At 39.7% G+C, this 27,161-nt stretch overlaps 1 protein-coding gene across 1 annotated transcript in view; it reads right to left on the bottom strand.

Annotated features, from left to right (window-relative positions):
* Nucleotides 1-5,417: 5,417 nt before the first annotated feature.
* The window catches only part of F5 (coagulation factor V), a 34,892-nt gene continuing 13,148 nt past the window's right edge, over nucleotides 5,418-27,161 (bottom strand). The window contains 16 exon segments of the mRNA XM_008502636.2: nucleotides 5,418-7,357; nucleotides 8,653-8,835; nucleotides 9,590-9,738; nucleotides 9,901-10,045; nucleotides 11,178-11,333; nucleotides 12,613-12,704; nucleotides 13,800-13,871; nucleotides 14,315-14,431; nucleotides 16,253-16,432; nucleotides 17,416-17,626; nucleotides 18,108-18,344; nucleotides 19,540-19,705; nucleotides 21,498-23,424; nucleotides 25,272-25,484; nucleotides 25,896-26,046; nucleotides 26,784-26,995. Of these exon segments, the coding sequence (XP_008500858.2) occupies nucleotides 7,169-7,357; nucleotides 8,653-8,835; nucleotides 9,590-9,738; nucleotides 9,901-10,045; nucleotides 11,178-11,333; nucleotides 12,613-12,704; nucleotides 13,800-13,871; nucleotides 14,315-14,431; nucleotides 16,253-16,432; nucleotides 17,416-17,626; nucleotides 18,108-18,344; nucleotides 19,540-19,705; nucleotides 21,498-23,424; nucleotides 25,272-25,484; nucleotides 25,896-26,046; nucleotides 26,784-26,995 (4,400 nt within the window). The 3' untranslated portion in view covers nucleotides 5,418-7,168.

The following is a 27,161-nucleotide window of genomic DNA, read 5'->3' as shown; positions in this document are numbered from 1 at the left end:
ACTGTCTTCAGAGCATATGAGTTTCCTCAACCTACCTCTTTATCAGAAGCCTCACCTCCATACAACTCAGGACTGTCATACAGTAGAAGGTTTGCTTGCTGGCCAGAGCAATGCTGGTTGTGTTTTTCTACGACTTTGTTGCACGAGGGAAGCTGAAACCTGTCTATACTTGTCCAGGACCCTTGAGGTTTTCAATCCCATCTCAGAAACTGCTGCTGGCACTTTGGAAGAAAAGGATCACACTATACTCTTCAAGAGGCCACTTTTGCTGCTTTCCTTAGATGACTAAGAATGTCTTTTTGTCTGAACCTAGGGTGGAATCACCCCTAGAGGATGTTTGATTCAGCATGAGATCCAAACTGCTCATCTAAATGCACGTCATTCTCAGAGTCAACAATGTTTTAGGCTCACATCATATCCACTTAATAAACTCTGACAGGTTTCATCCAAAAGTGCACCGGAGGGGAGTATTGTTAACCAGTTTTGGCCTGCAATTTATTGCGGAGGAATTCATAAAATATATGTGTAAGAAAAGTTCCTTTAAAGTCTTGCCAAGTTGTTTGGAGGAAAGCTTCTATAAGTTAAAAACTTTCTCTGCTCTCATGAAGCTGTTCTTCAGAGTACTAAGATGGTACAAATACCTCAGAAATTCTCCAGAAGGAGGGAGTACAACAGATTTGTGTTTTGCTGAGCATGGAAGGAACAAAGGCACAAAAATGTGAGAAAAAAGGGAGCAACTGATTTTTTTTTTATGATTTTGGCTGTTGTAATTAACTTGGTGAAGTAGGCTCTACTAACTAGTTTATATGTTGGTATGTAACAGAAGTAGCAAGGACAAAAAAATAATCTCTTTAGAACAACATCTATGGATTGTTGCTATAGATACAACCTTGAAGATTTGTGTCTTCTCGTTCCACCCTGAGTGATCCTTTGATAAGTGGGCACTCTGAAAAGGAGACTTACAAATATTATGCAGCCATGAGTCATTAACTTAATAACTTTAAGCACTGATTATTTTATTTAGATAGGAAGCCTTCATTTATCTTACATCCGTTTCTCCAGACTTTTAAGATGCCACATTCTAAGTAAATACAAGCCCAAATTCAAGAGAATAACCTTGTGCTGCAAGCACAGAGAATGTTCCTGACATCAAAACCAATGGAACAAGGCAATTTCATGGGAGGGCAGAATACAGTGTTTATCCCAATGAGGGCTCCATTGTAAATTACTGTTTTTAAAAAAGCTTTAATAAAGACAATGGAATTGACTCAGCTTCTTGATCACTTCTTAGTTCCTTTAAAATTTGTTCCCTCTTCAAAAAATAAAGATGTGTAAATTTTGCTAGGATATTATTTGAATGACACAGATTTTTTGGAGCCATTGTGGAGCCATTACATCTTTTTGAGAGCAAGAAAACTCACAGAGGTACATTGCAATTTGAATTTTAAAGAGGTGAATGGAGGGTTAGCAATCATCGTCATAAATTTGCTATAATATAAAAATTGTCTTTGCCTTGTAAGAAAAGGTCCCTTTCTAAAAGAATGCAACAGCTCTTCTCTATGGTGTGGGAAGTATATTTTCTGCTTCTATTTTACTGTATGCTGCCTGGAAGTCCAAGATATTTTAGTATCCCAATTCAACACAAATTAGACTTTTTTATCTTTCTGAAACTTTACTGTTTTTTTTCTGGTAGATCATGCCTTGATGTTTATACATCCCACCAGGTGTCTACTCCAGTGATGCCTTCATCACCTCTTGTTCTGTACATGCTAGATCTTGGGAAAACCAACTCTGTCCTGAAAGCTGTGTGTTGGGGAGGAAAACAGCACTGTGTTTTATAGGATTACAGCTGTCAGAGAAGGCAATATAAGATCCAAGCTATCAAGACCTGTAGAAACCTGAGGACAAGCAGCAGCCACCTCTCAAAAACATAGGAGTCATTAGGAGGCATGATGCTACTGAAAGGCTCTGGCAGAGAACTTCTCTTCTGCCCAGCACACCACAGAAGCCTCTGCATGTGACACAACACAGTCTGAAGCACACAGCAATTGGAAATAAGGCTTTTGTAGCTGAATTTGTGGAATGACTTGACACGGGATGTCAGACCTCCTCTTGGTCTGAGATGGATTGTGTTATGCAAGCACTATCCATTTCCATTATGGACATGATGTTTTAAAAAGTATTTTGCAGTCAGCTGGATGGGAAAAAAAATGGAAAAGTCACTTAATTCTGATACAAATGGAGACACTGGTGGACAAATTTTCATAGGAAGTGCTAAAAGAGAGAAGAATACTTATGGCGTTACAATGAAGAGCAAGGAGCTGGTCAAGTAGACCCAGAAGAATCACACCTTGTACTTCTACTGAAAATAGGAGAGGTCAGCCTGAATTACTTGGAGCTTTTAGATATATCTAGGTCACAGTGGGCTTAGCAACAGCGCTATAGATATGCCCAGGAACACTGAGAATAACCCCATGGCCTGTTTTGAAGAGTGCTGTACAAACATTCAAGAAGATGGGAGTCCCTATCTGGAGGTGATTATTATAATTAAACCATGATGCAAGTACTGGGTGTAACAGACAAATGGAGAACAAGGCACAGTAAATGATAGGAAAGTGTAGGTGGATAAACTGGTTGTGATGCACAGCTAGAGCGAATAAACATAACAAAACAAAATGCAGGAGTGAGAGCAAGAAGAGGAATGTTTAACAGTGAATAAGTGAAACCCACTGACTCATACAAACCAGCAGTTGGTCACGTAGGACAGTGTTGCATCTCATTGCTAAGTTGCTAAATAGTAACATATTAATAAAATCTTCACTAGCACACACGTGGGCATGTGCACAGCCTTTATCTTCCTCCCTCAGAAATGTGTCCAATGAATCTTTATCCATCAGGAAAGATACCTTGTGAGCATCAGCACTTGTGGAGCTGCAAGCTCCCTTTTTGTCCCTTATCAGAGTCCTAAAATTCTGATCAGCCCACCAGTATTCAAGGCCATTTCAAGGGGTGCTGGAGGCTGCCCAAAAGTTTGGATATTTTTTTTGAGTCCTGACCACTTGATGTTTTTTTCTGTGGAGTTCTCCTGGCAATTCACATGTGCATACTTTTGTCATACATGTTTACCATGTCTCCAATACGTGAAGTGCCCCAAAGACCAGATTCACCTTTGCACCTGTGCTGATGCACAGCTCAGGAGGCTTCTACATGAGTGAATGCACAAACATGACCTGCCCTGACTTTAATCCCTGGGTAACACACAGCTTTATGCCTCCATTATGCTCTGCTATGCCAGTGGTGTGGAGGGAACCACCCAGTTTGCAAATTCCTAGAAACTACCCCTACAAGTACTATGGTCAGAATTACCAGCAGAAAAACCAGCAAAAAAAAAAAATCTACTCCATAAGCACGAGGTGTGCTCACTGATTCCTCTGAGCCAGCCTGAATCAGCTTTAGACTTTACAAAGCTGTCTGAACACAGGACAGATGCGTCAGGGTCTGAAGAAACTACTGTGGTGCTGCTGTCAATACATCAGAGCTCCTGCTCAACTCTCTTCACAGGCATTTCCACCTCCCTCCCAGCCCAAGTGCAGATGTAACCAGTTTCACAACTGCTGAGTGAGGGAGAACAGCCACCACACCTCTGGAAAGCAAAAGGAAATACTTGGTGGCCTCCAGTGAGTAAAGCACAAGCCATCCATATGGTATTGTCATCTGCAGATAGTCAGTTTGGGCACCTTCAGGCCTCCTGGAAGTTAGAATGAGTGTTAGCGGGCAGCAGCTCCATTATAACACTGATCAAGCCTAAGACCAGTTAACCTTGGACCTTTAGAGCAAAGGGCATGAAGACATTCACCCAGATTTACCAGTGGTGGGCACACTCTGAACTCTGGCACCATGTTGCTCCCTCAGAGCTTGTGTTTGCTGGCCTCCTCATGCTGTGAGATACACCTTTATTCTGTAGTTTGAGAAAACAGGAAGAATTCTTGCTCTCCTTGTGTATTTTTTACAGTGTACAGAGGATTTAAAAAAAGGCTGTGCAAGACTGACTGTTTTAACTAAAATTGTCACAAGCCTTGGCAAACTCAGTCTGAGCTGGCTGCTTCCTTGGTTGAAGTTCTTTTGTTTTACAGTCAGCTTGAGGCCCACTAAATGTCACTTCCTTCAGTTTGGCAGATCTGGTACAGATACGTTTTTACATCTTCCTTGCTGTAAACGTGGATCAATAATCCCCCCATGCCATTTGCATCTGGGAAATACTTTGTGTACCTGGCCTGGCTGGGGTAGAGTTAATTTTCTTCACAGCAGCCTCTGTAGTCCTGTGCTTTGTATCTGTGACTAAACCAGCACTGATAACACACCAATGTTTTAGTTGCAGCTAAACAGTATTTACACAGCACCAAGACCTTTTCTTTTTCCCACTCTGCCCCACCAGGGAACGTGCTGGGGGCGCACGAGAGGCTGGGAGGGGACACAGCTGACCCAAGGGATATCCCAGACCTTAGGACACATTGCTCCATGAAAAAAACTGGGGGAAAAGAGGAGGAGGAGAGAGGGATGTTCAAAGTTACAGCGGTGGTCTCCCAAGTAAGTGTCAAGTGTGCTGAGGCCCTGCTTGCCAGGAAGTGGCCAAACATCTCTTTGCTGATGCGAAGTGGTGAATGAATGCCTTGTTTTGCTTTGCTTCATTTCTTAAACTCCTCACCAGTTCTTCTTGCTTTTTCTCCTTCCAAATCTCTCCCCAGTCTGCTAGAGGGGAGGAAGCAAGTGACTGAGGGGGAGCTCAGCTGCCATCAGGGGTCACAACTCACCACAGCCCTTTCTGGTGTGGAGCATGGGGCAAGAGAACTTCAAGATAACACCTGATGAGACCCTGCTGGATGGAATTCACAGCTGCTGAGCTGGTAATTGGCAGTGCCCTGTGCTTGCTTGGCTTCCTCTGTGTTAGAGTCTGGTGCTTGCTCGTGGCCATTTTGGACTTTTGCTGTTTACTGCAGCAGTCCCCATCTCACGCTGCTGTGCCAGGGAACATTGTGTTAGCAGCAGTGGCCATGTGCCTGGGCTGGCACTGCCCCAGCATTGCTGCTGATCCTGTGCTGCTGGAAGGGACACCCTGGGACACCAGTAAGTTATGGAGTTCATTGTAGCAGCCTGGCTTTGGGATTGGTGTCTGAAACAGTGTTGAGGATACACCCAAGTTTTAGCTGTTAAAAAAAATACACAAAACCAGTGTTTGCTCAGTGTCACGGCCTTTGCTTTTTCCCACTCTGCCCTGCCAGGGAGTAGGAGGCTACAGGTGGGTGGAAGGGCACAGAACGAGGACAGCTGACCAAAGTCCTACCCCTTAGCAAGTAAAAACAAACTCCAACTTGTAGAATTGTTGCAGATGCATCGAGTCAGGCTCCTGCAATCAGCTTGTGTGTCTAATTTTACAGAGAATCATACATATATAAACCACTAAATAGTTATTTTAGATCTTTAAGATCATGGCTCTCTTAAACATAAACATATTAGCACTTATTGTACAAAATTCTGGTTCTGCTGAAGTTATAGCAAGCATTTATTATCCATTTTAGTACTCCAAAGTTTACTTTTTTTTTAGTGAATATTGCTTGTATTGCAATTTCACAGCTGCATCAAACAAAAATAAAGCGCCGTTACAAAATATTAATCGATCTTTTAATATGAAGCAGTTATTCAGTTTCACCATTTGAAATGAATCCTAACCAGCACTGAAAATTCCCATCTAGCTGAAAATTTTACTTTCATTATGCAAAATGTCACCACTTATTGGTAAAGGGGTACTACTGTCAAAGCAAATATACAAAATAAAATTATGTTTTTCATGCTACAATATTATCTTTATTTTTGGGTGAAAAATGACAACCGTTTGTGACATAATAAAAAAGAACAAAAATAGTTTTTATACTTTTTTCACTCCAATTCTATACCTTCATTTTGTAATGCATATAATAGTAACTTGGATAACACCATAACAAGATTCAAAGACAAACTACTTTGAAAAATCCACCCTGATGAATGGTATCCCAGTGTGATAAATGGAAGTTCTGCAATTAGATCATTTACAGGATCGAAACCAAAAATGCTACTGATGCCTTAGCTAAAACTCTGCTGGAATAATGAGCTCATGCACTGTGCATATATTTTCACTAGTGATCCTGGGAAAAGATCTGTGTATGCTCTATGCACAAGAGTAGTTTCGTTAGTGAAAACACTGAACTAAATTAAATGGTAAAGAAGATGCAGGTGCTTCCACTACTCAGTTTCATCTTATCCTCCTCTCTGCTGCCACCAGGCTGTACTCTCACTGAACAGCCACTGTTCTCAATGCCCCTCTTCTCGAGGGAGCTCCCTCTCCCCATGATCTAAAAATTTGTGTGGGATTAAATGTCTGGAGTTCTAGATTCTCACTTTGCCATTACATGACCTGCCATAACCAAGGTAAATCATTTCCCTTCTCATTTCTGGGAAAGATATTGCTGACTCCCCCTCCACTTGTCAGGTCACCGAAGATGAATTATGTGAAATGCACAATATTTCAGGTGTGCTGTGCTATGTATGTAAAAAACAAATCAATAATGTGAACACACATTCTCCAAGAAGGTGTTTAACACACCTCAATGACGAGATGTGATTGACCTTTGTTGTCATGTAGATGAAAGACACCTGGAGGTGAGGCCACCCCTACAATCATTTCTTATCGAGGCATTGCTGGAATGCAGCACCACAGCTCCAAATGGGCACTGGGTTTCCCTCTCAGCCCTATCTGCCTGCTGTAGCTTTCTATTCCTCCTATGTGCTGCAGAAGTATTAAAACCCAGAAATAATCAGGGTTTAGGATTAAGGCCAGAGTCTTCATTCCTAGGGAATTAGAACTTAAAATTATGTGAAATGTAAGACACAGTACTGGTTAGAATGGCGAAGTGATACTACAAATCAGAATGGAATGCTATTTCTTCCCAGAGAAAAGTATTTGTTTTCTAAAGTGTGTATTTGTAGGAATGAAACATCTGCCAGAGGAACCTCTCAATTCTTGCTGGCAAACATTGAAGTCCCTTGGGGAAGCACACATCTGAACTACTAAGTATGATTGTTTTAAGCATTTAACAGGAAATAAAAGCTGTTCTGCATGATAACTGCTGAAAGGTTAAGAGTACCCAGGTGCATCAGTCCTTCTCACAGTGAAGCCCCCACCAAAATCACAGCCATAGAGTTCTGCCCGAAGAGCAATCCCATTATACCACGTTCTTGGCACAATGCGGATAAACCTGGCCAGGATGGGGGGGTTAAAGAAATGCTTGACATGACCAATGCTGTTTTCATTACCCATGAAAACCTGCAAATACACAACAAGCACACAATTAAAAAGACAGCACTGTAAGAAAACCTGCTTTTTTCTTTTTACAATAGTTGCACATGCCATCCAGGGTAGATGGAATGGCTCATTTCTTATTTTCAGTAAGAACACAACCAGTGTATTCCTAAAATACTGGATCAAAACTAATTCAAGCCAGCAATATCCAAGTCCAAAAGAAATAAAGTCTCTGTTTCCATCTACAACAAAAAAAATTGCCATTCTATATTTGATGGATTTTAAAAATTCCCTTTTTTTTTTTTTTCTCACTACTTCTGCTAATAGCCCTTTTAAGTTAGTATAAGGTGATCTGGGTGACAATATAAAATACTGTGTCTAGTCTATGGTTATCTAGAGATCTTCAGCTCTGTTACACCAAAACTGCTCATTAACATTAATTTCACTATAAAATCAAAGCAGAAATAAAAAAATCTTAAAAGATGCCCTGGGAAATCCATTTTTCATTCAAATTTAATATCCTCATGCCAGGCAGAAAAGGACCTGGGGGTGCTGGTCAACAGCTGGCTGAACATGAGCGAGCAGTGTGCCCAGGTGGCCAAGAAGGCCAGCAGCATCCTGGCTTGTATCAGGAATAGTGTGGCCAGCAGGAGCAGGGAAGTGGCTGTGCCCCTGTACTCAGCGCTGGTGGGGCTGCACCTTGAGTGCTGTGCTCAGTTCTGGGCCCCTCACTACAAGAAGGACCTTGAGGTGCTGGAGCATGTCCAGAGAAGGGCAACCAAGCTGGTGAAAGGGTATAGAGGACAAGTCCTGTGAGGAGAGGCTGAGGGAACTGGGGATGTTTAGTCTGGAGAAGTGAAGGCTGAGAAGAGACCTTATTGCTCTGTTCAACTACTTGAAAGGAGTTTGTAGGGAGGTGGGTGTTGGCCTCTTCTCTCAAGTGAATAATGATAGGACTGGAGAAAATTATAAGAGTAGAGGAAATGGCCTGAAGGTTCACCAGGGGAGGTTTAGACTAGATCTGAGGAAGAATTTCTTTACTGAGAGAGCAGTAAAGTGTTGGAATCAGCTGCCCAGCGAGGTGGTGGAATCACCATCCTGGGAAGTATTTAAAAACCATTGAGAAAAGGCACTTCAGGACATGCTCCAGTGGGTGGTATATTACATATATATATATCAAGATATAAGTATATATATATATACATATTTTTTTTAAAATATATAAAAATCTCTTTAGCTGAGTACTCTGCCTTTGGGCCTTGACCATACTCAGCATCTAAAACAAGAGATGATACAATTGCCTGAGGTGAGGATGATACCTTTGCCACTGAGCTTGAACCATCTGTGTAGGATTTCCACTCTGAGCCTTCATCACTGTACAGGACAAGATAGGTTTTCACAAAGTTTTCAGAAGATATGGACTTGACTCCCTGGGTGGCAATAGCAGTTATCTTCTTAATTGTGAGGAGATCAATTTGCAGCCACTGTTGCTTGTTGTTCAACTACAATTGATAAAAAGGGTTGTCTATTATTGCACATGTATGTATTAAGTGAAAAAAAAATCCTGTTTAAAGATAGCTACACCTAAATCAAAATGTATCAAAACTATGCCAAAGAAACACAGAAACACTAAAGCAAAAGTCACCAGCGTTCTTCGCAGCCCATTGAGTTACCTTCTTCCCTGCAGGTAGTGTATTTGGCATCTTAAGATTTCCATGTTAGTTTCCAATATATAATGAAAAATAACACAAATTTATCTCCAGAATTAGAACATAATACATAGTTCTAACACCAAATGCTTACACAAAATGGTAGTTTCCATCAAATCTAAAGGTGCTTTGTCAAGAAATGCGGTTCCATTTTGAACACAAAGCTGATTAGCCCTACTGAAGCTGAAGGTCATCCACCTCCTAAAAGCCAAGCCAGGATGGGTTTATTTAACCCCTTTGAGCTAAATATTCAAGTTGTATTAATCTACTGAAATTAAAAGGGCTACTTCTGCAAGGAAATGCTGCAGGCTCTGGTCCTGGCTCTGGTCCACCTATTTTTTCAAAATATGATTTCACTTCTGTTGCCAGAAACCAAAAAGTCTTAAGAGTTGAAAGAGCTTCTTCCAAAAGTATGGCTAAAGAGCTGTGAAGTGATCCTGTCATGCTTGCCACTGGACAGAGTGTGCAGGAAGCACCTGAGCACAAAGGCTGCACAAATTTATTAACTTCAGTTATCTTGCTGTCATCCCTGTTTTTCCCTTGTTACCTTGGGTCGCCAGGCATTAACCTTTCCTTCCTTACTGAGACGAGCAAGTGAGGGGCTCCATGTGTTAAACCAGGATGTCTTAACAGATGAGGCTGTTATCTGGCTATTCTTGATCTCTCCATTTTGCATTCCAAGCGGCAAAGAACAACCTGTTAAGAGAAGCACCATATTGTCTCCAGTTTATCCAAGTAGCCTCAGCCCAAGCAATGCTGTTGGAATTGAGAACACCCACAATTTGAGCTTCATAGAACATATTAGAGAAAAAAATTGCTGGAAAGAAAACACCCAAAGTACATGACCCATGTTCTTACCATCTGCTTCACAGCCCAGGAGCTCCATGCGAAGAGTTGGTCTGTTGTAGGCCTTGGTTGGGTAAACTCTGAGGTACCTAGCAATAATAGGGGGATCAATGATGTTCTCTTTTATCCCATAGGCATCGGAATTACCTTCAAAAAGCTATTAAAAAAAATAATAAAAAAAAATCCACATCTTGTCAGTTTAATGCAAACACAAGCTTGGATGCTGAAGACTGTTCTGTTACAAAATACAAAACACACTTCTTGTAAGGGATGGCCACACTTATTACCCAGGTCTTCTGCAGGCAGTTTGACACTTTGACATTGAACTGTTGTGACAACAGGAAGGGAGGGAGAGGAAGGATGATCCAGTCCCTAATGAAGTAGAGCCTGGTTTGTAGTTCAGCTTCCTGGTTGCTTCAAGAAGCTGGTATGGGCTTAGGCAATACAAGCAGGGAGATGTGCCTGTGAGAAACCCAGACCTGGCATAGCCAAGGTCACAAGGCCAATCTAAATCCCAGTCTAGGAAGTCCCTCAAGTTTCAGGGTTTTTTTTCTGGCCTGAATTTTGAGACCAGTGTCCTTGTTTTGGCTGGGATAGAGGTATTTTTTTTCTCAGTAGCTAGAATAGCTTTGTGCTTTGGATTTAGTATGAGATTTCATTTGAGAAGAGTGTTGATAATATACTTGATGGTTTTAGTTCTTGCTAAGAAATCAAGGAATTTTCAACTTCCCATGCTTTGCTAGTGTGCAGATGCACAGGAGCCTGGGAGGGAGCATAGGTAGAGCAATAGTTCCAAATTGGCCAACAGAAAATTACATATTATGCAATGTCATGCTCAATATACAGGTGAGGGTTGGTTAGGAAGCAAGGTCTCCCTCTTACAGGATGGTGGTTTCAGAATATCTCTCCTCTGGGATTGCTACTCAGGAATGGGATGGGCATTGGTCAGTGGGTGGTGAGTAGTTGCACTGTGCATCACTTGACTGTACATTCTGTTACTACATTATTACATGTTTTTTATCTCAATTCATGAGCCTCCTTATCTTTACCTTTCTGATGGTCTCCCTCATCCCCTGCTGGGAGGAAGAGTGAGCAAGTAGCTGAATGGTAAATTTATCTGCCTGCCATGCTGAAACCACAACTGATAAATGTCTTTTGAGGCCGCAAGCTGTATTATTAAGTGTCGGAAGGCCATCATTTTTTCCACTATCTCAACATAAAAGTGTAACCTCACTGCATCATCCAATGATGCCACTTAGGCTGTCGTAACCCCTGTGGCACATACAGACCTTGTGTGCTGGGGAGCTGTCTCCTTTGAAGGTGCTCCACTTCCGCTTGTCTTTGCTGTAAACAATGAAGAAATTCTCGATGTACAAGGACTTTAAAAACTGCTTGGCTCCCTGTGTCTGTATCCCAGTTAACAGAACTTGTCTTTGAAAGTCCACCTAGGAACAGCAAACAGTGTTTATAAAGCAAATAATGCACAGAAAAATCCATTACAATCTTTGGCACCTACCCAAGAGCTTTGAGCCCTGCCTTTTAAAAGCCCACACCACCAGCACTCTCTGGATTAAAACAATCAAATATCAGAGTCCAAATGAATGCTGTGTCTTCCCCATTTCATTTGTGTATTTATCTGCTTGTGTGTTTAAATTCAGAGGTCATTTTACAGCGTTTAGCAATGACACCTCAAAAATACACGTGTCTCCATGCTAGGCAGGACTCTGTTATTCTCATTTTACAGATAGGCAAATGAAGAATAGAGAAACTGAAGGCTCATGGTTTCATAAGCTGCCTCTAAGTTTTGGATATGCAGACTGAGAAAAGGGATATGACTTTCTGAAGTGCTGAAAAGCCACAATTCCTGCTTGTACCAGATCTGAAAACGTAGCACATAAAATTAAACAGCAAGATGTTCCTCTCAGCACTGAAATTCATTCCTTGGGGTATGATGTCCAAATCTCTTCATGCTTAACTGCAGCAGCCTCAGCTTCTCACTACCATACTCCACTATCAAATTCTCTCTCTTCTTAACATTATCTCAAGTTCCACATCATATCCCCCAACCTCTCCCTCTACTTGACCTCCACTAACTTGATAGCATGTCAAATGTTAGTGAGTCAAATGTAATAGTCAGCTGTTGAACTTAGCCCCAAACTACTGTCAGTGTTTCTTTTCTTCCAGCTGCCAATTGTAATGAGATTTGTAAGAAATCAACCATCTTCTCTAAATTGGGTTGCAAATTGTCTATCTGGTGCAAAAGTGACTAGGGTCAAAGGAAAACATGGAAGAAGAAATGAGGTGACTGAATGATTAAGTGCTTGAAACTATAATGGTATCCTTAGTTGCCATGTGAAGCCACATTGTGCTGTCAAGTTGGACACAGAAACATCCAAAAAAAACCACACACAAAACTATCTGAAGCAATGCTTGAAAGCATTACAATTTAAATGATCACCCAAACATACATAAATACTGTCAGGGAGATGGAGAGGGAAGAAAAAGTAATGGAAAGAATTACTCCATTTCTCTACAAAACAGTAAGTCTAAATTGTAAGGGTAACTCTGCAGGCAATGCCCCTCTATAGCAGTATAGACTGGATTAGTCCAGAAGAGGTGGACAGCTTACAGTATCACTAACCAAGCTTGCTGCATCTTTTCAATTTTCCCCAGCAGCCTTTCCAATAAGAACAGTTTGAACTTCTAAAGTTGTACCAACCATACCTGGATCCAAGGGAATTCTGTTTTTGTTGTAGTGCTCCAAGCATTGTATGTTCCAGAATTATTTAGCCGGGCTAATTTAGGTTCCCAATAGTCTAGACAGAAAATATGAAGAACAAAAGAATCTAAATAGAGATGCTGAAAAAAAGGAAGCTGTAACTAGCTACTTATGTTAACTGCTTCAATTCTTTTTGAAGCTGTCTAGGGGAAAAAAAATCCAACCATTAGACTAATACCTTTATCTAGGATAATTTGGACATGGTCAGCAATGCATGTCAGCTGTTACCTTGAAAAGTTTTGCAGTTGGCAGAATGACTTTAAAAATATCAGCTTTTTCTGCAACATACTATTTAATGATTTGAAACCCGGGTCTAGAGTTTGCTGAACAAAGTTTGGCTGCCAGTGGGATCAGACATAAAATGGGCTTTATATGCATGACAGAGAGCTTCCCTCTGCATTAAGGAAGTTTGTGTGTTAAAATCTGATAAGAAATATATGTAACAACAAAGCTTTCAAGCCTTTGTAACACTGTGGTGGGAAGCGAAGAAAGAAAATTAAATACACATAAAAGTAATTTTTTCAAAATAAGTATTTTTCTTGTGATTTCAAGGGAAAGGATATGTGTTCCTGCATGCATGTGTATATCTTTACATGTATATCTTTATTTGCCACTATTCATGTAAAATTCTACCAATTTCTCTGCCAAATGATCCCATTTTTATACCAGGAATAAACTTGATAAATTAAAGACTGTAACTGCTCTGGATGCCAGATTCCCAAATATTCCATAACAGATATGCTTTGTCCTTTCATATTTCATAGCACTTGCAAATCTCAAAAGCTTTTGGAACACTTACTGTTGATTTTCAAGCAGGACAAAAAGATAAAGCTGGATTTGTTCCAGGCCATCCAGTAGGCCACAGACAGAAGATTCCCTGAGTCTCAGGCTTCTAATACTGACATTAGACCCGTGACACTGAGAAAATACAACGCTGAGGGCTACCTAGTACCTCTCAGAGCCTCTGCTTGAATTACTGGACAGCTTTTTAACCTGACAGTTGCTTCATTCCTGAACTGATCTCGTTCACATGATATCAAAATCATATCACATGATACCAAAAAACCCCATAGAGTGGCAATACTTTGTTGGGATGAGGAGCATGCCTGGACTTTTTCAAGAATTAACTCACCTATATGATCTGATGCCTCGATTTGTGAATCTAGTACAACTCCACTTGCTAGACCCATGGGAATTCTGCACTCTGTGGAGAACACAGTAAGTTTATTGTTAAGGAAAAGGAAGGCTATTCTAATATGTATTCTGGTGGAATTTTCTAGGACAACATAATTCAGAACAATTCTTAGTAATAGCGTTACATCATTACTCTCTTCCCAGAGAAGGCCAAATTAATCTCTGCAATTTCCCTCAGCACATTGATGCAATGATCACTGTGAAGAAACCTCAAATTCAAAGCTAGTATGATAAAGGAATAAAAGTAGTATGCTAAATAATTCAAAGCTAGTATGCTAGAGGCTAAGCATTTTATCTTCTAGAATACTACTCTACCCCCTCTTTGAAATTACAGAGAATCTGCTTTGGGTTTTTGCAGAGCAATCTCCCAGACTTATATCTTAGTGATCTCAAAAGGGTAGAGATGACTTTACAGCTTGACTCCCTCAGTCACAAAACACCTTAGTTCAGTACCTTTCTCTATAACCATATAGGATGCCTTCATTCCTGCTTGCTGATACTCCCCCACTTCAGTGTCTAAAAGCCACCAGCCAGGTCTCTGTGGTTTCATTTCAATTGTTCTAAATGAGCCTTAAAAAAATGAAAGAAAAATATCAGACACATTAGCATTACAAGGTTGATGCTAGTGAGACTGGATGTAAAACTAAAGACCATGCTATAACTTAAACAAGAAAAATTAAATAACCTGCTACACACTGCAGAGAGAGCACTAATTACCACTGCCTCGATCATTTTTTTTCTTGGCAAGAAAGTTCCAACTGGGGACTGAGATTGGAATTAAGTGACCAGATCAAAACCTAACCTTTGCTGCAGGTGCAAAGTTCAGAACCTTGGATGCCTCTATGTAACAAAACATCTGTGCATTAGGGACAGTGCTGAGCCATACAGTGCCATTAAATTCATTACATAACATAAGGATGTTAATTCTGTGGTGCTGCAGAGAGCTCCTACTCCTGCTGCCCGAGTGGGCTGTTCAAGTAAAGCCAAAAAAGAAGACAAAAGCAGATGTAGCAGAATCAATAGTATGGGCCCTCTTCTCATTTTCTGCTTGCCTCAGCAGGAGAAAGGATTGAGCAAGAAACAGATATGGTTTATACTGTTTGCTGCACTTTTTAAAAATGCATGCATATTGCTTTTCTTATATTTCTAGTTAATGCAGACAGCATAATTCCCATTTAAGCAGAAACATATGTAGATGTCATAGTGATAAACATAATCTTAAAAAGCTGAAATAGCGAATAAGGAACATAATGTTCACTGAAATAAATTTTGAACACTTGCTGTTGATATTCAAGCAGGGAACCCAAAGGACAAAAAGATTAAGCTGGATTTGTTCCAGGCCATCCAGCAGGTGATAGAGGACTCCCTGAGACTCAGGCTTGTGATACTGACAGTAGACCCATGACACTGCGAAAATAGAATGATGAGGTCTAAATAAATTCCTATTATTCCAAGCCAATCCCATTATTTTACACTTCTTATTTCCTGTTGGTTTATTTTGTTTGGTTTTTTGGTTTGTGTTTTTTTGTTGTTGTGGGTGGGGTTTTTTTCGCTTGTTGATTTTTTTTTTTTAAACACATGTAGCTGGCAATACAGGCTTCATAAGTCCTGTTATTGCACACTTGAACTGCTGAAACTGATGGGCAAAGGAGAATAATCTGTGCCCTAATGAATGTTTTTAGTTTCTTTCTTTCTGAACAGAAGAATTCTCCTAGGGCTCACATTTGTTCTCTTCTGTTTAAAAGTCATCTTGACATTCTAAACATAAACCCTCACCAAAATGAGCCAGACACCAATGGTCTTTCCCAGCAAACATCAGCAAGACTTCAGAGGTACTGAAGCCTGGGGACACAAACAGGATGGCTGCACAATTGTACATGTGTCATGTCACAAGAAATAAGCGGATGAGGCTATCCTACCAACTTCCCTTTTCCAATACTTTCCAATACTTTTCCAATACTGACCTTCACTGCTGAGCACTATGAACTACTCTGCAGACAAGAATGCAGCATGCAAGGAAATGAAGGTGAGAAACCTGCCCCTGCTGACATATCTGGTGAGTGGTGAGAAGCATGCAAAATATGCTGCTGTTCCTTTTCCATATATATCTCTTCTCATCTTAAAGGGAGACATCTGTACAAGAACTTGAGTTTTGTCTGTAACTTTACTCGTATTTCCAGTTTTAAAGAACAGCAATGTCACCTTTATTTCCCCCCTCCTACTGTGTTATGCGAGATGCAAAGTGATTATTTTTATTCTAATCATCACAGGCAAATGAACTGTTAGTGCTCTCAAATTCTTTCTTACTGTACCTGGTTCATCTTTACATTGGTTTGCTGATAACAAATTGCAGATATCATTCTTTAAAACTTACTCTGTTCTGATACTTACCTGGAAGAAGTGTGTATGTACCAAGCTGATGCTTTGGCTCTCCTTGTTCTATGAAAGTCTGTCCATGAAAATGAACAACATGAATGTCTTTTGGCCCTCCCATATTCAGCAAATGCCATCGGACCAGTTCACCTTCATACATCCTCAAGCCTTGCAAATTGTGAGTAATCCCATTAATAGCTAAAAAAAAAAAATTGTTAGTAGGGAAAACTGCTCAAAACCAGGTCTCTTACAATGCTAGAATGTAGATATTAAAATGAGTACAATATTTAATGAATCCAATATAAAGTGCTAAACATGCTAGAGCCTATATACAGCAATTCAGAAAATCCAGGAACATCACCAGAGGATTTGAGTATAATTTACTTGCCATACATGGTAGCCAGGAGAACAAGGAGCTGCAAGAGATTAAACATCAGGCCCAAAAGAAAAGGACAGCTACCCAAAGTGTGTTTTGCAGCTCAAATTTCCACAGCCCTCAGTCACAACTGATACAGTTGATTAATAACTGATTTTTTAGGCCACATTTTCAAAAGACAGATTCCACTTCTCAACACAGCTTTTTCAAACATGATGACTTACAGCACACAAGCATCAGATTTTCAAAGACAGAAACAGTTTCATTTCTGACCACAATTTCAAAGAGAAAAAAGGGTTGCCTTTGAACAATCAGACACTTGCTTAACACCACATAACTAAAATCTCTGTATCCACAGAGATGCATATGAAGGGCTCTCCTACAGCTGTTTTGAATTCCTCAGTAGAACTAGTTGATTTGACAAATTATTACAGTAGTTTTAAATTTCTTGCAAAAAAGATTCCAGAGTATTAGATTCTTACTGAAAACAGAGCTTTTTAGTTTTTTTTCTTTAATTATGGGAAGTGGATGTGAGAGCGTGAGAAAGATGTTTCTTTTGAAAGCTTCAGTCTAGTATGTTCTTTCTTCTTTTTAATAACAAACTTCTAGTCAACACTAATCTTCATATGTAAAACTATGACTCTTATGGGTACAGTGGAGAACCATAACAACACCACAAAGACCCATCCACATAATTAAAGTATAGGATTTTGTCTGTTCAAAGGCACTGTGAGCTGAGAAAGCACTCCCAGCATCTTTCTCTCTACCCTAATAAATCGAATACTTGGCAAAATCAAATAAGTACCATAGAACTTGTGGCATTGCTGCATTTCTTGGGTCTTCTCAGTGCAGGGACTTCTAGAATGTTTGTCAAAGTACCAGCTTTTCTCTTCATCAAAGACCATAAAAAGCAAGAAAAAGTCTCGGGTTGATGTTCTGCTGTTGCTGGACTTACGGAAGGTTCCTTTTTGACAAATGAGTATTGGCCCAATCAAACCAGAGTGAATATCTTTCTCCTAGAAGGTAATAAACTCATATTAGTTTATTAGTGGACTTCTCAATAGATGTCAAAACCTCAGCATTCTGTAGAGATTCATCAGGCCTCAAAAATTTAAAGCAGAGGCTAGAATTGCAGAGCTAGATTTCGCCCCATTCAGCCTACCAGAGAGTTCTCCCATTTGAATTCTTCAATGGACTATATCCTCTTTTTAACTGAGTGTAAGAGACTAAATGTCAGATGGGAGTATCAGGACCAATAGAAAGGACAGCTATCCAAAGTGTGTTCTGCAGCTCACATTTCCTACAGCCACAGAGGAATGACATTTGGAGATATTCAAAAGCCAACTGGTCCTGGACAGCCTACTCGAGCTGACACTCTGTGAGCTGAGTTGAGACAGGTGGAATAGATGATCTCTGGTGATCCCTTCCGATGTAAATGTTTCTTTGACTCTGTGATGAACCCCAGCAAGAGTACCACTTTTATACTGATTTTCTTACCAGATTTATATCAGAGTAGTAGACCCAGGACCGACAAGCTGCTCCTGACTGCACAGGCCCTGATCGCCTGTTTGCATACCATACATATATATAGCTGCTATTTGGCTGGACTTTGTCATCTTCCTTAAACCAAGCAGTAGATTCATCATCATAAATGCTCCCCTCAGAGGACTTTTCATAGAAGAGTCCATGGGCATGAAGGGAATATGGTCTGGATGCCAGATTCTTAAAATGAACCTGAAAAGAAAATCAAATAGATTATGTTAATCACAATCAGATCTAAAATAAAGAAGTTCCCCCACAATACAAGGATCTGTACAAGGCTTAGGATCTGTAGAAGGATTACAGGCTATGGTGTGCGTGGCAAACCTGGCAGGGATAGCTTTTGACATCTACATGCAGAGTCACCTTCTTTGATGCAGGCAGTTAATGACAAAGTAGAAAATATGAGTCTAACTCCCTGCCTTCCACTGAGTCTAGGTTCCTAGGACTTTTACTGCTGCCCCTGACATTTAAATATGCTTAGCTACAGCAAGCTGGCCAATGGGCAGCTCCTACCTTTTATGCTTTGTTGCATAGTTGCAGGAAAGAAAGGAACAAAACAGTGACACGAGACCCCTGCATGTGTCACTCTGACTGAAATCAGAGCTTCTCACTTGTCCCAGAGAAGTGTGAGGATTGGGAGTTACATATTTTTACATCTCAGAGAATGACCCTCCCAAGCTAAAATAGCCTGTCTCTTGTCTTACTCGTGGTTTCAAAGGTATCTCAGTGTGTTCCTATTATGCACTTCTCCTAGTGAAATAACCAGAAAGCAATGAGAGCTGCTCTCCCCATCTAAGTCTATTCCTGTGTATTGGAAGACTGGCTAAAGGATGAGAAGGGAAACTCCATAGCAATGTGCTTCCTAATGCAACTATGCCACTTTATCACCAGAATCACAATTCCTCTCCATCCTTGTTGTTTGTATTACACCACAACCAACCCATTTTACAGTAAAAGTTTACAGAGGAAAATACACTTTTTGGACACACACATATATATATATTCATTTTTAAAACAAATTTACTGATTTCTTTTAAAAAAATTAAGAAGCTCCCTTTACCTATAAAAAGTAATGCTTTCAGTTTAATCTGGTTTTTATTATTTTTTTTTTTTAAAGCTTAAATCTAATTTTACATTAGACTAATAAGTCAGTGTTTAATGTTGGGAAAAATAAGAAAAACAGAAGCAAATTTACTGTGAGAAAAAGGATGTGCTTCAAAGAAACACATCGCTGTTCTCATGTGGCAATCTTGCAGCTTGCTGTAGAATGGTCCTTAAATACAACAATTTTTTTAAAGATTATGATGGGCAAACAGTTTGAAAACTAAGAACTGCAGTGTAGACGTAAGAATCTTATCCTGGATACATATTTGAAACATTGACCTACTAGGATAACATCGTCCACTTCAGCCCGGATAACTGGCCCCAGGATGCCAAGGTGTTCTTCATATTCATCTTCATCCTGAAGAGTTGTAAAGGTACTGTCTGTATAGCTTTGGAAAATCACCTTATATGCAGTGCCATCTTTACAGGTTTTGTCATCCATCATTGTACTGAAAGGAAATCTCCAATTAAAACCCCACACAGTGAATCAGAAATGACAGCTTTCATGAAATATGACAACACATACGAGCAGGAATGTTTTATAATATAAAGTATTAACTCACAAATCTCAGATGATTCTGAAAATCATTACTTGCAGTGTTTAAGCAATTCTACTTCTATGGTTGTTTATGAGACCCTTCCAAGATCAGGTCAGCTGTCACTGGAAAACGTCAACTACTCTCTGAAAAGCTACCTGAGCTCTATTTCCCTTTTTTACCATTAATGTTAATAATCTGAATCAGAGGTAAGCTGAATGTAGTGTGCTTACCACCTGTACACAACTGTCCTACAGATGCACCTTCTTTGGAAAGATGACAGAAACACATTTTATATTTGATTTTATGTGCATTTTGCAACACAGAGCTGGGAAAAAAGTAAGTTTTTAGGCATTCAAACTGTTCTTTAAATCTTAAATAGAAGCACCATATTATATTATTCTGATAGGAGCACTATGTTATATTATTCTGATAAAACATATTATCACCTCCTACAGAATTGGTCTCATTATTAATTCTGCAAAAACCAGAAATTTAACTGAAGGCATCTAGTACGAAGGAAGGCAGGCTGGTTTTCAGCTCTTCAACACACTGAGACATATGCCATGTACTCTGCTAATTTCTTTTGGAAATATGTGTCTCATACCAGCTAAGGATAAACCTCACTGAGATCTATGTATAGGTCTGAGCATTAAGAATTACTTTACTTTGTAAGTGTTTAAAGAAACAGTGGTTTCTGTCATTTGTGCAAGGCTCATTTATATGGACTGAGATGAAGCAGGAGTAAACCTGGAAAATACTAAAAAGAGAAGAAAAATAATAAATCAAATAAAATGGAAATTCAATATGAAAAATAATATGTTTGGAGCTGAATTTTGTTGATGAAACTTTTCTCCCATTTTTGCAGCTTTTGATAAAATCTCAAGTGGTGGTTTTGGTCTTGTTCAATTCAATGTCCAGAAAGTTCAGCATTTTGATGAAAATGGACTGGGAATTCTACACATTGTAGGGTGTGCACTGATCCTAATTTGCAGCACAGAGTTTGCCTCAAGTCACATATGCTGTGCCGTGGCACGGTGGTCAGTCTTCCCTGTCAAACTGCAAGAAATCCCCTCAACATTAGGGATTGTGATCCTATCACCTTCAGGTTTCTCTAAACACTAGGAACAATAATGCAATAATTCATACAGCTTTATTTTTACTTTAAGTATAAGGCAGTCACCAATCTGGTTAATTAATTTGCATCTTTCATTTATTTTTCAATACTGCAGCCTTGTGAAGCTCTAAAGTGCTATTATCCTGTTCTACTATAGAGAACTGAGACAGTAGAACCACTTCTGACTGGTGCTAGAAACTCAAGGAGGAAGTGAAACAAGTTGCTCAAGTATAACAAAGCTAACTGGAAGTTTCACCTGACCTCATAGAGTAAGTTTTTCAACTTCTGTTTTAAATAGTGTTTCTAGTGAGTCTACAAAAGGGAGCCAATTAAAAAACAAACAAACAAACAAAAAACTCCCAACAACAAGAAGAGAATTCTTAGTTGTGATGCTATTGATTATAATAATATCTCCATGACACTCTATGGGGATACCAGCCTTCATGGAAAACTCTTAGGATTCTGCAACTGAAATGTTGGAAGTCAGATTGCACTTCACAGATGATAAGTTTATCCATACGTAACTCAACATTCTGCTAGCACATACCAGGACAGTGAGAAAAATGAAAGCTAATCATTTAGCCAAACCTTTTTTTATATCCTGCGTAGTTCCAGCAGACTTCTTTAGCTGCAATAAAATATCTTCTCTCGTTCCCTTTGCTACGCAGGTAGTGTTCAGCAATGTTGTTTGGGTTACGTTGTTCCTTAATATTCACTTTTGGGTCTGTCATGTAGGGGTCATCAAAGGTCACATACTCATATTCATATTCACTGCCTGATGTTTCCTCATTGTAAAATCCTCCTGTAACATACTCATAGTCTCCATTTTCTTGGGGAAGGCCAATGGTGACTGATGGCTTAAACTGCCGGGGTGTGAGTGTGTAATTCAGTGAGTCTCCATGCTTGACCCTACTCAGACCCACTGTATGGTTGGCTTCACTGGGTACCCCTGTGGCATTAGGGCAACACGGCACTGTCTTGTGATTGGTCTCACCCAGAAACACTGTACGGCCAAACTCTGGCACTGAATTGATTTTTTGAGGCTTTTTACTTCTTGGGCTCAGTATGTGGGTCATTTTTGGATATTCCTTTTTCCTTCGGATCTTGATGAAGGTTCCAGTTGTGTTTGAAGTATTGTTCTTGTTCTCCTCCTTTCCTTTCAGAGCTGGGTATATATGGCTCCCTGTCTGTTTTTCTTCCATTTGATGTGAGAAAACTTGATACTTCTTCATATGCTTTTTATTTATGAATACTGTACCATTTCCACCACGATGATTTAACTTATCAGTAACAGATTTATCTAAATTTGCCTCTAATCCCAGACTCTCCTTTGCAGACACCAAGTTCCACTCCTCATTTGTCATTTTAGATGAATATTTTCCAACCCTGGGCAAGGATGCTTCCAGTAAGTTCTTCACTAGTGCAGGACTGGAATTAGGGCTTGTATTGCCTAATGTGTCATCTAAAGAAGAGGTTTCTGCTTGTTCATCTCTGGATAGCTTGGGTTCAGAGAGGCTGGATGCGTTAGACCCATTTCCTACAATGAGGTCCAAAGCAAGTGTCAAGTTAACTGCATGCATGGTATTTTCCATCTTGTTTTCCTCCTCTTCCAGTTCGTCATCATAATCACTTGGAAGCTGGCCAGTTCCCACCACTGCTATATCAGATGTGTTCTCTGCATGATGCACAAAACCAGGTGCATTTGCCTTGGCAGAAAATGAGACATTTCTATTTCGTACATCATTTAGAAGGGCATTCATCTTTTGGACAGCATAAAACTTAATGGCCAGTGAGCTTCTCCTTTTTCTGCTAATGGTATAATTTCCTCTTCCTGTGTTTTCCTCTTGATGTTCTTCTGAAAGTAACGTACTGCCCTTTTCACCATTTGGAAGCTCTTCTGCAACATTCATTTGGCCTTTCCCATTTCTCAGCCTGTGTTCACCTGCAGACACGTTGCTGTGATCTATTTTATAATTGCTTTGGCTTTTATTCTCAAATAGCAAGTCGGCCTTTCCATCACTTGTGCTAGCTAAAAATAAATCCTCTTCTGCTGTGACTGATGTGTGATTTGACGGGAATGTTTCAGCCTCGATTCGGGGAAGAGGAGTGATACCAGTTTCTAAGAACTTATAGGTGTTTGTGGATTCACTGCTATTTATAGCTGTCTGACCTGAGCCAGCTGCCACCTCAGAACTCGTGGCATCAATGCCTTCATACTGTTCCCAGGCCAGAGCTGTAAGGTTTTGGTTTTCATCGTTGCCTGTTGCGTTCCTCAAGCTTCGGATGGAGTAAAAAGAAGCCAGGTAATCCTGATAATCCAAATCCTCCTTATCTCCTTCTTCTTGTACATCTTCTTCAAGTGAGGCAGAAACAGCCTTTTTATCAGTCTTGGTGTAAGTAAAATCCACAACATCAAACGTATCATCTTCCTCATAGTCACATTTGGCATCTCTGAATCTCAGCCTCATGCCGTAGCTCATCTCCGGGGTACCCCACGATGCTAAAAGCCAAGTACCTGCAATTTATAAAATAAAAGTGTTTTTCTTATATGCACTAGTTATGAGTGGACACTGCTTATGACTTAAGTGGTGAGGGAAGTTGCTGGGTTTGTTTCTACAGTACCTGCTAACAGGTTGTTAATACTTATCTGGAATTTCCATGAGCTCTCATTGTGATGAAAAATAATTAACTTTATGTAAATAATAACACATACAAATAAATATATCTTACTGCTGGAGTTGTTCTCCACAGATTAAGCTGCACCTAGAACCCAAGTCCAAACATAACCCATGAAAGAGATGAGTATGAAAAAGAAAGAAAGAAACAATATAAGGATCCTATGTTTAGATCTGGATCTAGATTGGGATCTTTTGATATAAAGTTTTAATTTTGTCTTGTCCTTAGTGATGTATGCATTGGCACACAGACGGAGAATTCTGAACAGAACAAGTATGTTTGGAAGCAGTGTTGACAAATATCTGTCACACACACTGTATTTTAAAAGTTTCTGAATGCAAAAAGGATGATTGTTAAAGAATAAAATAATCTGAACTTCCCATATAGATACAAACATTAAGTTGACAATCTGAGGCATCTTAGATTAATTTCAAGGCTTTAATAATGCCTCCAAAATCTAGTCAGAAGATGTTCTCTATTTGAAACTATGATCTGCAGAGAATAAATGCAATCTGTTTCCCTAAACAACATCAAATCAAGTCCTTTGCTTATTACAGCTTACTTTTGTAACTAGCAGAAATGACAGAATAGACAGATTTAAGAGAGCTTAAGATTTTTTTATGAAAAAAAAGATTGCATAAAACTTTCTGTATTTATCAGAGTTTGAAGAGACTTAAGTTTTCCTCGTTTCTAGCAACAGCAAATTTACAAAAGGAAACATGCCCTAGATGGAAAGAACAGATCACACCAAAATCAAGCAAAAGTAAAATTCATTACTAGGGAGGTTTCCATAAATCTGATGGATTTTAATGATTCCCCAGTTTTGAACAATAAAAACCACTTAACATACAATATATTTTTAACTTGCAAGGTCTTGAGGCTGTGTTATCAGTGCAAACAAGCTATGAGGACATAAGAATTCATTATTTAAATAGATAAAAAATGCAAAAAACCACAAAAACCAACATTGGTATTTTAAATAGAACAGGGATACCTAAACCTTGTGGAATTTCAGGATGATCACTAAACATCCACAGCCTTCAGTGAGAATAACCTCTCTCCTTTTGCAGTAAATTCTGTAACTGTGGTCTGCATGGCTTCTAGTGCCACCTTTTCAAGCAATGTATGTTATTAAACCTAGTTAGAGACTGCAATACATTCTGATGAGCCATTACTCCATTCAATCAGGCTGACTTTACTGCTGCTGAATGACCACAAACCTACAATGAAGTGTTGCCATTCTGTCCAGTAATGATTAGCATCATTTGGCAGATATCCATCCTTAGATAACTCAGGATGGACAAGTATGTGGCAAAATTTGGAATGATACAGAGGAGTTGATGCTGGATGGTTTCCAAGGACAATCTTAGAATTGCCTTAAAATGATATTGCTAACCCCAAACTAACTGTAAAGTGGAAAAAAGACAAAAAAACCCCAAACGAAACAAAAAACAAAAAAACCACACCAAAAAAACCCACACAAAAAAAAAAAAGCCTCAGGACAGCATAAGATTATGCTATGTACTAAGTCTATGTAACCAACAAAACCCCATACATCTGTTGCACTGGGAAACAATTCAATATTTTCCAACACTGTGTTTATCTGAAAAGCTTGCTTTCCTATTTAGGCAAGCTCTTATAGACTGGAGATTAAAAAATGTCTTAGAAGAGCTGTTTATCACTTACCAACATTGTCCATTTCCACTGTGACTGATTCTCCACTCATTGGGAAAAGATTCAACACATCCTCATATTTCCCTTGAAACAGAAAAGAGTGCCCAGAGAGGCGAACAGAGACAATCTCATCATGAGTGCCAACGCTTGAGAAGTGCCACTGAACCACACTATCCTGGCAAAATCCAAGGATTTCACTGCTGTCAGACACATATCCATTTATTGCTAAAAGGAAAACAAAATAAAAGTGGTGTCAATATTTTCAGAGTAACACTTGTCAAACCTCCTGTCCTTCAGCGTTAGTCCACTGAACTGGAATTACATTTATGCTTGAAAAGAAACTGCCACAGGCCTGAAATCACTATAGACTTGAAGGAGATGTCAGCTCTGGAAACAGTATCTCTAAGGCCGGAGGATACTGCATCAAAGTTAAATAACTCTTGCTCTCACTTCAGAGTCCAGAGCCAGCCTGGCCCCTAAAATATTACTTATTTCTGTACAGTGCCATCTGACAGGGTAGGAAGTTCACTGACTCTTCAGAGAATTCCCTAATTGCACTACATCTGAGAAGAAGCAATCACTGAATGTTCAGCTTCACATTTACTTGGATAATATTTAGCTTGATATCCCACTCACTGTGCATTATGTTCGAGTTATAGAACTTGGGATCATCCCTTTTAACACTGGCAGGGTTGCTGCAGTAGTCCTTGATGTTATCCTCTATGTACCAGCTCTTATTTTCATCAAACACAGCAAACATTGCCTGCTGCTCCCCATCTGCTTTTTTCTGGAAGAAAATCAACACAGCAGTTATTTATTTACTACATAAGCAATATAATCTTCACCAGCATGGTGGTAGGGATGATTCAAGTGGCTAAGTGAAAGGGAGTAGGGGATCAAGACTTCAAGGTGACAGTGCTATTGCTGGAACTAACCTGAGTTGGAGCACTGATCAAGCCACTAGCACTGCTGATAGGCAGTCAGTGTATGACTGGGCTCCCTGTAAAAGGACCAGCCTCTCTCCTGGTTTGACCTGAGCACAAGCTTGTGACATTTTTTTCCTCGGATGTTGACTGATACTCAAGTCTTTGCCAAGCAAGATTTCAAAGGATGGCAAAGACAACTTTTCTCCCAGAACTCTTCTATGCTGTTTGGGTTGCTCTGGATTCAGTGATGCCCGAGATTGTCAGACCCTGTTGAGGTATGTCTGTTACAGAAAGGGACCAGCTAAGATCTGAATGTCTTTAAAGTGGGAGGGTATAATAGCAACAGGGAAGTTTATTTATCAAGTCTAGAAATAGCCTTTCACGTCAGGTTTACCTTTTGTTGAAATGCTGCTCTTGCTAAGAAAATCAGAATATAATTCATCTGCCACTGTGGACAGTTAAAAGGCTGTTTTTTCAGGACCCTACTGGTTTAATTGCACTCTGCACAACAGTTCTCTAAGGGGAGCAAAACCGAATTCACTGTAGATGAAATAATACTGAGTAAAATCTGTCTCTAAGAGGTTGCCAGACATGTTACCTGTACACCCTTCTGTGTCAGTGCTTCACTTTTACAAATCAGCAGAGGGCCAATTAGTCCAGAGGCTATATCTCTCTCAATATCTACAGCACTGTGATACAGCCTTGTAATACACTGTGCATCCTGTGCAGTGGGCTGGTCCGTCTTAGCAATTTTCCATTCATAAGTGTAGGTATCCCCTGGTTCAATTCCCTTACTCTGGGTGCCATTGTCTAAGAAAAATAAAGAAGGAGAACAGTAATGATACAAACTTAATAGCCAGATCTTTATATAATGCCATGCTACACCTTTCAATGAATTTGGTGCAGTTATACCATTTCAAGCTTATCGTGAGATAAGTGAAGTTTAGCTTGACCTTTTGTCTTTCCCTAAAAATCA

Source organism: Calypte anna, chromosome 1, assembly GCF_003957555.1.
Source record: "Calypte anna isolate BGI_N300 chromosome 1, bCalAnn1_v1.p, whole genome shotgun sequence".
Classification (NCBI taxonomy): domain Eukaryota; kingdom Metazoa; phylum Chordata; class Aves; order Apodiformes; family Trochilidae; genus Calypte; species Calypte anna.
Note: the sequence above shows the minus strand (reverse complement) of the source record. Positions and strands in the feature narration are given on the sequence as shown.